General features: G+C 36.3%; 1 protein-coding gene and 1 pseudogene across 1 annotated transcript; both read left to right on the top strand.

Annotated features, from left to right (window-relative positions):
- The first annotated feature begins 2,485 nt into the window (after positions 1-2,485).
- LOC142543333 (eukaryotic translation initiation factor 2 subunit gamma-like) lies at positions 2,486-7,966 on the top strand. Its single transcript, XM_075650530.1, has 9 exons — positions 2,486-2,586; positions 4,654-4,845; positions 4,947-5,008; positions 5,419-5,531; positions 5,615-5,717; positions 5,891-6,118; positions 6,193-6,411; positions 6,984-7,244; positions 7,394-7,966. The coding sequence occupies exons 2-9, from the start codon at positions 4,740-4,742 to the stop codon at positions 7,694-7,696; spliced, it is 1,395 nt and encodes a 464-aa protein (XP_075506645.1). The 5' UTR covers positions 2,486-2,586; positions 4,654-4,739; the 3' UTR covers positions 7,697-7,966.
- Positions 7,967-8,978: 1,012 nt separating this feature from the next.
- Positions 8,979-11,375, top strand: LOC142541664 (eukaryotic translation initiation factor 2 subunit alpha homolog; annotated as a pseudogene).
- The last annotated feature ends 1,526 nt before the right edge of the window (positions 11,376-12,901 follow it).

The following is a 12,901-nucleotide window of genomic DNA, read 5'->3' as shown; positions in this document are numbered from 1 at the left end:
AGCACATAAAACAGCATTCAGGATACTGCCATGACGTTTACTAATTTTTAGGCGTAAAAAGACTGTTTTACCACTGGACGTATAATTTCACGTTTTTGACATTATCTTAATTTCATTGACTCTAACATGTCCCAAATAATTATTTAAGCTTACATGAATTTTCTCATATTTTTATTTAGCTTAAATCGAGGACTTTTAATTTAAACTTTAAATAACTCGTATTAATGCGTTTTAATCTCGAATTAAACCAAAACTTAATATAAAATTTCCAAATTAAAAACTTAGACTTTTAATAATTATTTAAGCTTAAATATAATTTTCCATAATTTTATAAAGCTTAAACTAGGCTTTTCAATAAATTTGTTAATTAACGTTCCGTGCGGCGATTAAATTCCGAATAAATCCAAAACTCGTTATTTTGATCCCAAACATTAAACATAGCATTTTTAAGATTTATTCTACCCTTCCAAATCATGAACCACACCCGTGGACCCATGGATTCAATTTTAGCCTTTTAATTTTCGTTTTTGACACACTAACGAACTCACCGAGCCATCTCCCAATTTACTCGAGCCACGCCCGAGCCACCTTGAGCCAAAACCTAGCCAACCCACCTAGGGACCCTACTGACCAAGCCCAAGCCCCTGAACCTAGCCTTGGCTTGCTCAAACTCACCTGTAATTTGACCATGTACTGCACGTGTGTGTGTGGCTTCCCTTGAACAAAAGGACTCCTAACTAGTCTAGGACTTCTCCCAACCCTTAACCACCGAGCCACCCCGACCCAGACTGACCCTGGACCATGCCCAGACCATACCCAGACCATCCCTTACCCTGGAACCCCAAGCACGAAGCTCCACCAGCAGTAGCATATTATGGCCGAGAACCCACCTACCATGGACTCCACAGTTTCTGTTGCTAGGACCTAGTCAACCACACCAGACCCTGAACCAGCCCCCTGTGCACCTTCCTAGGACCCTAAGGACCTAGCCTAGTCTAGCCCGAATCCCCTGGCCGAGCCCCTTAAACCTGCACGCTGCTGCACAATCTGCGTGACTTCCATAGTGTTTCTCGGGTGGGAGTCCTAGCTTGCTAGGACTCCTCCCCAACCCTCCTGACTCGAGTCCTAGCGTGGCTAGGACTCTTCCCTTGATCCATGACCAACCCTAGCCAAGCTCTGGTCCCAGCCGAGCCCAAGCCCAGTAGCCAATCCCTTACAATCGATCCCCTCAAGCACCATGACAGAAAAGTGATCAATTCGGTTCCAGCTTTGAACGTTTCTGGTTTGCTGCTTTTGTGTGCGATTCTAGACCTTTAAACTTGTGGAAATACATATTAATTCATATCCTAATTCATGGCAGCCCCTTTTAACACATAAAAACATATTTTTGGAACCAAAAAGCAAGGATTTTGAACCTATATGCATGGTTACGAAATTTAAAGGTTGTATGACTTGTTTTCATGCAAATTCATAAAAAAATTACATAATATGGTATGATGATGAGTAAAGGGAGAATATGGCGTGCCTTTGTGTTTTAAACGCACGACTAATCGTTGACGATTTGCGAAGAACTGGAACAAGAACCTTGGCTTGAATTCCTTGAGCTTCTTTCGAATTTTCCTCTTCAAATTGTGTGTGTGTGCCGTGTGTTTTGAGAGGATTTTGGGTGTATCAAAATTCTGAAAGTGGCGTGTGTTTTTGTGTGAAGTTTGTGGGTGTTTTACATATTAAATACTAATTAAACCCTTAATTAAACTTAAGCCCATTAAGCCTCCAAATTAGGTCCCACTATTGCTTGATTAGGATTTAATTAATATATTAAAAATAGTTTTGTTAAAATAAGATTGTGAATTTATTCGTCGGGTTGCCAAAAAGTTCGTATTTTTGTTGAAAAACCAACATCGATAAAAGTTACGTCCTGGAGTATAAAATCACCTCAAAACCCCTAATTTTAAAAAAATAATAAAAAACATCACCCTTCATTTAAATAATTATAAACAATTATTTATTAAAAACATTTTACATTTTTCAGCTTCGGTCTCCGTTCTTCGAACGCAACTCGAATAATATTTAAAAATACATTTTAATGCAACTATGTAGAAAAATATATTTTAAACATGCAAATATGCACCACATAATTAATTAATGCAATTAAAATAATTAATTAAAATACACAAAGAATTTAATAATTGTATGCATGTGGTTCGCGTGGACCTTTAAATTCTCGGGGCGATACAGATGATTTATTGGATATTGGTGTATATATATATATATATATATATATATATATATATATAACAAAAAAAATCAAAATTGTTGTTAAACATGATAAGTTATATGATTAAAACTTAAAAGAATTTATAGTATTAAAATTACAATTTTCCCACTTATAATATTAAATAAAATTACAATTTTCTCTTTAAGACAAATTTCAAATATGTAAATATTAAGGGGTTAATTTGCGAATATAATAAAATGTTGCCTCTGTTTACTATACCTAGCTTTCCCTGAATGCCTTTCTATTGCTTGTTTAACTTCTCTTTAAACGCATTTAGAGAACCCTCCGACGGCTGCTGTGAGACAAAGGTCAGCAGTTTTTCTTGTTCTGCTCGCTTATGCACGGTTTCATATCTCTCGCATGGTTTCATTTTTATGTAATTATTTTTCTGTTATTCTTTCTGGAATTTTCTTGATGGGCTCTCGTATGGTGTAATTTGAGAGGCGTCTTTCTTGATTGGTTTGGTTGGTTTTCTCTACTATCTGATTGGATTTTTGGAGATTAGGGTTTTTGGGAAGAGGATTTTCTAATCTTTATGAAGTTGGGATAATGAATTTGAGTGGATTGAATTCGAAGGATTAAGGGTTTACAAGCTGATGGAATAGCTTTATCATTGGCTTGATTTTATATTTTCTTGACGTGAATCACACTTTCAAAGCTGCAAACACGATTTACTGCTCTGTAATTATTATAGCTTTTCTCTGTGTGCATCTAATTTTGTGTGAAATGTGTGTGACCCTAGCACTTGAGCCCAATTATCACATCGGCCCAACTCTCTCCTAGTTATATAAAAGACATATCTTTCATTCCTCACATTTTACACTACTACTTTATAATAATTAACTCTGAAAATTCTCTTTCTACACAGAACGTGAAGTTCCATATGTAGGTATTCAAGTTTCTTTCAGTCAACTTTGATTTTAACACTAGTAGAAGATCGTAAGTGGAATGTGTATTTTATAAATATGTTGAGTTTAAATATATGATCTATTGCATGACGATAGATTTCAACAAATATTTTGGTGATGTCTTAATCTTGTTTGTGTCCTTGTCTAGTAAGCTAAAACTAGACACTTATGATTCAGCCTGGGGAGTTAAGCCAGACATTCATGATCCAATTTGGAGAGTTATGCTAGATACTATGATCCAGATTCTTTTCGATAGCTTATCACATACGAACTTCAAAGTTAAGCGCGAGTGACCCCCTGGAAGTTTCCTAGGATGCATGTGAGTGAGAACATAAGCACGCTGGAAAGACACGTCTTGGTATATTTGTTGAATCTGGGGCGCCGACCTCTCTTAATACGGTGTGGTTCGGGGACGAACCAAGCGGAAGTTGGTGGGCATGTGATGCCCGGGGCCGAAGAGGGCGGAGGTAATTGTCGGTGCCATGAGGTTGCACGAACAATGAGCGAATCCTGGCAGGCTTGTAGGCGAATGGAACATGAAAATGAACCGATCTCACATCGGAATGAGAAGGATTCAAGACTGTGCAGTTATGAGACTTTACAGTTGAGGAATGCTTAAAAGAATTTGATAGGTACTACTCATCTCAAGAAGGTAAATATTCTTTTCGGGAGCTCATCACATAAGAACTTCAAACTTAAGCGTGTTTGACTTGAGTCAATTCTGATATGGGTGAACTCCTGGAAAGTTTTCTAGGGTGCGTGTAAGTGAGGACATAAGCACGTTGGAAAGACTCGTCTCGGTACAGTGGGCTCAGTCATCAAATTTGGGGCGTTATAAAACGTGTATGCTATTGTTCCGTGGTTTTCCTAGATTACTTGAAGAGCTTCAAGGTTTTATTCCAAAGTTTCGAGTTTTTGAAGCATTAGATGGGTTTCACTCGAATTGGGATTGGATTTTTGAAACTGGGGTATCAGGGAAAGTGATTCTGATCATATTTCAGGTGAACTAACTGAATATCGATGTAAATCTGGGAGATTCAGGCTTTAGGAATTTTTTGAATGACAAATGTTACGTTGCATTGATCGTTTTTAATTTATTTGCTATGTTTATTTTCAGAATTAGTTGTTAATTCGTCTGTGTTATTTTGGGGATGCACGTTTTTTTATGATGGTGGGGTATGAATGATTTCTTTTTTCAGTGGTCATTGAATATGTTTCCGATGGCTTCTATCTAAACTAGTACAGTTTCCAAGTTGAATTAGCTATTGAATACATTGTGAGCTTCCATGATATATTGTGAGATAAGAATGGAACTTCAAAATAGCTTCAGCATATACCGCTCTGTATATTCTCAGCCATCGTGTTGTAAAATTTCACCAGATTAAACTTGCAAACTGTTGTATTTAGATCGAATTCCATGCTACCAGATCAGCCTTTTAAGCTAATTCCAATGACTTTTTGTTACAGACTATTCAGAGCTTTCCAAGTGTTATTCCCTCTCTGCACGAAATTGTACATTTCGGTATTTATTGAAACAATTAAGAGTTGCCACAATGTCGAAAAAGGGATTGATGGAGCAGGACTTAAGTAAGCTGGATGTGACGAAACTGCATCCACTATCGCCTGAGGTTATATCTCGTCAGGCGACAATAAACATAGGTTAGCTTGTTTTGATTATTTTTAATTGCTTTATGCGTACTATGATTATCGTTACACTTTCAATTAGTCTCTTCACTGATCCCGTTAACTTGCTCCTCCAGGGACAATTGGTCATGTGGCTCATGGGAAGTCAACAGTTGTAAAAGCCATATCTGGTGTTCAGGTATATCAATCATTTTCTTGAACTTACGAGTTTAGAAATTCATGCTTGTTGTGGCATTTAAAGTACTGTGAGGATCCGAGTGATTCATTATTTAATTTCAAATTTTCAGTTGGATAGATAGGAATTGGGCCATATATTGACTAGTTTAATTATCTTGGAATATGTCCAGTTTAAGTATTTTTTATATTTTGATGGTTGCACTTGTTAGAGGACATAACCGTCTACTATAGTTTATGGTAATATACCTTTTAATGATTTGTGACTGTTTGCACCTAGGCTCCTACTTCCTACCTTTTTTCAGTGTTCTCGGAAAGCATGTGTTCATATTCATACAGTCTTGGGTACTAAATGCTAAAAAATATCGTGTATGAATCGAAGTTCTTTCAATTTGGAATGCCTTTCACCTGCAGACTGTTCGTTTTAAAAATGAATTGGAACGTAATATTACAATCAAACTTGGATATGCCAATGCAAAAATATACAAGTGCGAAGATGATCGTTGCTCTCGGCCCATGTGCTACAAGTAAGTCCGGCAATGCGAATTCAGTTTCTTGATGTGAATTTATTTCCTGGTTCATTTACTTAATGATTTGTCTTTCTTTTCAGGGCATACGGAAGTGGAAAGGAAGACAGTCCAATGTGCGATGTGCCTGGCTTTGAAAACAGCAAGATGAAATTGCTTAGGCATGTCTCTTTTGTTGATTGCCCGGTAATGGTTTCTATGGCTATTTATTTAAAAATGTGATGATATTTTGTTGTGGATAACTTTAGATAAAGTCTGAGTTGTCAGTGAAGTTTTATTGTGATATGTATTTATGAACCAAATATTTCAACTGGGATTCAAGCATATTATATTCATCGAAAAATGTTTTGATGCCACAGGGTCATGATATTCTCATGGCTACAATGCTTAATGGTGCAGCAATTATGGATGGAGCTTTACTTCTCATAGCTGCCAATGAGAGTTGTCCTCAACCTCAGACGTCAGAACATTTAGCTGCTGTTGAAATTATGCGTCTTCAGCACATTATAATACTCCAAAATAAAGTTGATCTAGTTCAGGAAAATGTTGCCATCAACCAGCACGATGCAATTCAGAAATTCATTCAGGTTGATTGATGTGTGATACGATTCAAATTTCATTGGTGCATACATTTAACATTGTTTTCCATATTTCTCTACAGGGAACTGTTGCAGATGGTGCACCAGTGGTACCAATTTCTGCACAACTGAAGTATAATATTGATGTTGTATCTGAATACATTGTGAAGAAAATCCCAATTCCAGAGAGGAACTTCATTTCACCACCAAATATGATTGTAATCCGGTCCTTCGACGTCAATAAGCCTGGTTTCGAAGTTGATGAAATCCGGGGTGGTGTTGCTGGTGGAAGTATTCTGAAGGTAGATTTTCTTTTATTGCTCATAACTTCAAAGAACGAAAATTTGATTGCAGTCCACATACTTATATCCTTTATAGGACTTGCTTATTCAGTTCTCTTTGTGAGTGCTAAGTTTTCTGTTAGTGACTATTGTTTATATGAAGCTGAAATGCCACAAAAGTGGTTTTTCAGTACATATTCAATTTTCATCATTTTTGGTGCTCCCGAAAGCTTAAGTCAGTGGAAGGTGGTTCACAGATATTATTTATATTTAACACTTCTCTTAAGCTAGAAAACGAGCAGTAGATTTGCAGAATTAATATCCAAGATGCACGAGGTCAAATGGAAAGAAAGGTCCAGAAATGACCATAACTTGAGGCAATCTTAATGAAATATGATTGGAATTGTGTACGCATGATTCAAACTCCTGAATTGATAAAACACAACCATTTTTGCCAAACATTGAAATTCATGGCTAATATTTTACTTCAAAAAAATAATCACTCCTGTCTTGTAGATATCAGAAAATTGAACTCATGCAACTTAATTGGCTAGCTGACCCAATATGATAAAACTGTCAGATTACTCTTGCAGGGCGTTTTGAAGGTAAATCAATTTATCGAGGTCCGTCCAGGTATTGTAGTCAAGGACGAAAATGGAAACATAAAGTGCACCCCTATATACTCCAGAATAGTCTCCTTATATGCTGAGCAAAACGAGTTACAATTTGCCGTTCCTGGAGGCCTTATCGGAGTTGGAACGACCATGGACCCTACACTTACTCGTGCAGATAGGTTGGTTGGCCAGGTTCTTGGAGAGGTCGGATCACTACCTGAAGTGTACGTTGAACTAGAGGTAAGTGTCACTACTTCAACAAACTCCAACTTGGCAAATTATGTTTAAGCTGTATTTTCCTGATTGAAAATAGCCTTTTTCCATTTGAATAGGGGTGTTTTTTTGAAGAACATTCAAGTGCTTTTGCTGAACAATTTGCTTTACTACAGGTTAATTTCTTTTTGCTGCGTCGTCTACTGGGTGTTAGGACAAAGGATACAGAGAGGCAGGGTAAAGTCTCGAAACTGTCCAAGGGAGAGATCCTTATGTTAAACATAGGGTCTATGTCAACAGGGGCGCGTGTTGTTGCTGTCAAGAACGTTTTCGCAAAACTACAACTCACTTCCCCCGTGTGCACCAGCAAAGGAGAGAAAATTGCCTTAAGTCGTAGAATTGAGAAGCACTGGCGTCTTATTGGCTGGGGTCAGATTCAAGCTGGTATTACTCTTGACGTCCCACCCTGCCCCCTGTAAAGAGAACCACCTGGTTTACACAAGAACTCCAAAGAAGCGGACCTAGGCTCGAAAATTTGCGAAAGAGATGTGGGAAGGCAGAAAATTGTGGGGAACATTTTTTGTTCGATGGAAATTGATATATTGTATGGATTTTCGAATACTCTTTTACCTTTTTTTTTTTCCTTTCCTGATGATTTTTCGTTTTTGTTTCAGTTTTGGAGTCGGTTTTGAATTATATTGATACGTTTTGGATGTTTTGAGTCCTTTCTTTGGGCATAAAATTCTCAACCCCCGTTGATTTTTACATAACAATTATTCATTTTCCCTGGTAATTTGATAACTTAACCACGGAATAATCTTGAACAAATTAAACAGTACCAAACGTTGCTGGCATATTGATGCTACCATGATGGATAGTACTAATCTACGAGCGTCCGCGAGTCAGTTTCGCCCATGCAAGTGGGATCTGGTTTTCATAACATAATCAACAAAAAATAATATTTTGAACATAAAAAAATTATATTTTTCATTCGCGACATACTCAAGATTTCGGGTAGAGATGACTAAACAAATTGTGAATTTTTATGTAAAAAAAATCAAAAAAAAAATGTTATTCCAAGATATACTAACAAATTTAGCAAATCATAATAGATAAATCTGGACCAAATTTTAACATATCATATCATGCTCTATTGGTTGGTTAGAAAATAAAAATAAAAATATAATCGTGAACTCCTAATTCTGGTTAGTTTATTTTAGGAAAAATACAAGTGCAATCAAGAATCCCAAACAATATCCAGTTTTCCCAAAAATTTTGGGACAGGATTCATTCCCTATTTTATTTTTATTGATAGAAAATTTATATCACAAAATTAATTGAAACGATCTCACATAAATTTTTTTCGGTATAGATAGTATATAATCAAACTCCTTGCATTCGATCACTTTTTCGATTATTATTATTATCGTTGTTGTTATTATTATTATTATTATTATTATTATATATTTATATATTGTAAAAACGATCCAAAAAGCAAAGACGTGAATAACGGAAAGATACGATCTTGAGAATCTGTGCGTATATCTATTCTATTCTGTTAAAGGTGAGGACATGATAGTAAATGAGACACATATTCTTTATTTCAACTTTACCATGTATGATATTAATATTACATTTTTATTTTTTGTTTCTATTTTTAATTTCAACACACACTTTTATTTTTTTTTATTTCAACAATTAAAATATCAATTTAATTTCTCTGTAATTTGTCAAATTTCATCTTAACCCAATCGACCTTGTCCACAAAACCGGCCATGACAACTAATCTCGATTGCAGAATGTACGAACAAAAGTTCCCAGAAATCGACACCCCAGTAATGGTACAAGTGGAGCATAAACCCCGATACCTGCGCCTACGTATTGTTGCTAGAGTACAATATCGAAGGGATGCTCAGCTTCACAGAGCTTTCTCGCCGCCGCATACGTAGCGTTCTGAGTTTGATTCGTGTCGGGCGGGTCGAGCCGCTTATGGTTTTGCATGTCGACCGGGAAAAGGGTTTTGTGAATTTGACTCAAAGAAGAGTTTCTGATGATGATGCGAGAACGTGCGAAGAAAAGTTTAATAAGAGTAAGCATGTTCATTCCATCATGCGGCATGTTGCTGAGACCATGAATATCGATCTAGAGGTGATTTTTGCGTTCACTTTTCATTTAACTGTATACCACCTTTCTTTTGTTCTTCGTCTTTGTGTGTTGATTTGGGAAGAGGGTGTAAGTAGGTTTTCTTGAAATTGTAAGCTTTTGAGGCATGGAAAATTCATGGATAGAGAGATTGTTTAAAGTATGGATACGTCATACTATTGTGAATTAGTTACATTGAATCCCATCAACGAAAGTCTCTTTGTCAACAAATAAAATCAACACAATTCAAGATTAGTATTAGACAGCCAGCCCGGCCACTTTCTTGGAATTGAAAGATGCTTAGTCATGGTCATCGGCACAGGCTGATCTGAAGCCTCGACTCAAATAAATCTCGTGAGTTTTGAAAATTTAAGTTTATCCTCCATTTGCCGAAATTGTTAGTGTTTCTTGTGTATTACGTGTTTTCGAGTCCACCATTGTACATATTTAGATTCTAAGACTGAATTATCTTGTATGTGCATCAACTTGATGATAAAATTTACCAAATTCGGATTGAAGAACTACGATTTTTGAGTTCAAATTAATTTGTATCATCTAACCTGTCGCATTTTGTTGTGTAGACAAGATACGGTCCTGTTCTTATTACTGAGTATATTCATTTGTTTCAGGAGTTGTACACTCACGTTGGATGGCCTCTATACAAAAAATATGGCCATGCTTTCGATGTAAGATTTGGACTTCGTGCCTAACTAGCTAGTTTATTTATTAAGAAAATCTGAACATATGGTAGATATGGCGCAGGCTTTCAAACTAATTGTTTCTGATCCTGATTCTGTTCTTGATCCTCTCACTCGTAGAGTTGAGGAAATCAATGCTGATGGTCAAAAGGTATATGCTTTCTGATCAAACTAATCACTCATTCAATTTCAAATATTTTTTGTTTCATGTTTCTCAAACGAGTTAACTTGGTACTAATTTCCATTCCTGATCAGGTGACTAAGGTGGTTCCTGCTATCTCAGATGAAGTAAAAAAAGTGTTGGTTCAAAATATTAAAAGAAGAATGACTCCACATGTGTTGAAAATTCGAGCTGATATTGAGATGAAATGCTTTGAGCTCGATGGTCTTCTCCACATTAAGGTTTGTTAACAACCATTCGCCTAATCATGTATAACCTTGTGCATTTACTCCGTGCTATAAAAACTTCGATTTGGATTGTTCATGTAGAATGCAATGCGAAAAGCTGAAGCTGCTGGTAATAAAGATTGCCCTGTAAAGATTTCATTAGTTGGTTCTCCATTATATGTGTTGAACACTCAGACATTCGATAAGGTAACATGTACTTCCTCTTTAAAACATGTCATCTATTTCTAAGTCGGTCATCTTAAATTTTTATCGAATATTCCGCTAGTGCAGGAACGAGGCATAGAAACTCTGAATAAAGCAATCGCAGCTTGCACAGAAGAAATGGATCATCACAAAGGGAGACTCGTAGTAAAAACAGCACCAAGACCAGTAAGCTACATTTTGTTGTAATCTTGAAATTCCACTTTTTTTGTCTTTCTTTTTCATTTGAACGAACTGTTAATTTGTGAGTAGCCATATATTTTCTTGATTTTGCTTTCTTTTTTTTCCGTACACGATGAATGTAGATGAGTGAACGAGAAGATAAACTGTTTGCCGAACAAATAGCTCGACTAAACCTCGGAGATGATGATGTGAGCGGCGGTGATGATACTGATGATGATGGAGGAATGAAATTCGATGAAAGAGATGATTCAAGAATGGAAGATGGCTACTAGCTAGGAGAAGCTGACAGCAAGTTTGGGGAATTTTTGGTCCTGTGCTTGTTTCGTTTCTCTCGAAATCACCTACAAAACATTGGAACAGAGTTGGAAACTGACAATGTTTTTGAATGATGTTGCTGCATTGTATGTGAATGACAAAGGAATATCACCTTTCACTTGGGAGTTCTTGTCTCAGTTCTCTGGTGCACCACTTATGTGAATGACAAGGGGATTTTACCATATTACTTGGATTTTATTTTTAGAATTAGAATTGCTTTAATCAAGTTCCTGACTTCAGTTATTTCAGATCAAAACCTCTCCAATGAAGTTCAGCCCAAATTCAATCCATTGACGAATTTAACCCATAGGAAGTCTTTACTTTTCGTAAAGTAAGTCCACTCTGATAAAAAGAACATTTGAAAGTGAATTTCTTATGGGTAAAGTATCTTTAAATCCTTAAACCAAACAAATATTTTCCTCAACTCCCTGGTAGAAAATTTCTTCAATATTGACACAAATACCCTTATTCCATATTTGATTTTAATTGATCCCCGCGCTTTTGAAAATGGTATCAGAGCATGGTTAATTTATTTTCAAACACAAATTTATTATTACATGAGAAACTTAATGTTTGAGGAGGAGAATTTCGAAAAAATTATGAATCCGAACTTAGGTTCGAGAAAAATTATTTACAAGATCTATTCCAATAATTTGGAATACACACAAGTTTATCTAACCTTGGTTAGATATCAAGAACAGAAAGGGAAGCATCAGCACCTCAGGTAAATTCTCAGGTAAACTTATGATTCAAGCAAATAAGTTTCTGGAAATTGTACCAGACTCCTCTAAGCTCTCTTTAGATCTTAGAGAAATCCAGAAAACCGTACAAAATTATGGCAATATGCTATATTTTGTACCCCAACGAGTTGAAGAAATCCTTAAAAACCAGGAAGAAATTCTTGGAATATTAAAGGATATTCAAACAAGAATTCAAAAACTAGAACAACAATCAGGTTCTAGTAAAAGAACTTCAGGAGGTTGGTTACCACCATTATTTGGCACCGAACCTTTGTTACATCAACAAGAGAAGGCCCGAGTGGTGTCAAAACCATTGACTGAAGAAGAAAATATGATCAATCTAATTAAATCTGTCTCAGAAAAGAAATTTATCTGATGACAACTTTAGAAAGGATTGGTCTGGAGGATCTATAAGAGCTTGCGGAATCTTTCGCAAATCTCAAAATAGTAGATCTAAAGATGAACACAGCAGGAGGTGAAATACCTGCTATAACCTGGTCATCTACTCAGGAACCACCAAGGGAAAGTGTGGGATCTCGGAATATTAACATGAGAGAATCCCAATCTGATTTCCATACTAGTGGAGGATCACACCCAGCGGGTACAAGGACAAGGAGAAGTCAAATTCCCTTGCACGAAACACCCTAGGGGAAGACTGTTTTAGATCCGATACATCCTTATAAGGTTATGCTTAACCTTGATGTATTAGATTTTAAAAACAGAGAAGATCTCATAAATGATTGGACGCCTGCTATGAGAATCGCAGCACGAACACTTGATCTCAACAAAGAAGGATTCATTAAACTTTTAGAAATGAGTCTAATAGGATCAGTGAAGATTGCTTGGGACATGACTTCATTAGAAATGAAAGAGTCGGTCCTGGCCGGAGAATCTCTAAGCGAGATAGCCGGAAAAAATAGCTACCCTATTTAAAGCACAATTTATAGGGGTAGACTATTTTAACAGTCAAGATACAGAGAAGAGGAAGAAATATACT

The sequence above is a fragment of the Primulina tabacum genome, chromosome 4, assembly GCF_025594145.1.
Source record: "Primulina tabacum isolate GXHZ01 chromosome 4, ASM2559414v2, whole genome shotgun sequence".
Lineage (NCBI taxonomy): Eukaryota > Viridiplantae > Streptophyta > Magnoliopsida > Lamiales > Gesneriaceae > Primulina > Primulina tabacum.
The sequence above is the reverse complement of the archived record's forward strand: the minus strand, read 5'-3'. Positions and strand labels throughout refer to the sequence as shown.

Excerpts from the sequence above, each read along its gene's own strand:
- LOC142543333 (XM_075650530.1), top strand. The coding sequence starts at position 4,740 with ATGTCGAAAAAGGGATTGATGGAGCAGGACTTAAGTAAGCTGGATGTG. Across the intron at positions 6,119-6,192 it reads CAATTCAGAAATTCATTCAG|GGAACTGTTGCAGATGGTGC; the intron begins GTTGATTGATGT and ends ATTTCTCTACAG. Across the intron at positions 6,412-6,983 it reads CTGGTGGAAGTATTCTGAAG|GGCGTTTTGAAGGTAAATCA; the intron begins GTAGATTTTCTT and ends TTACTCTTGCAG.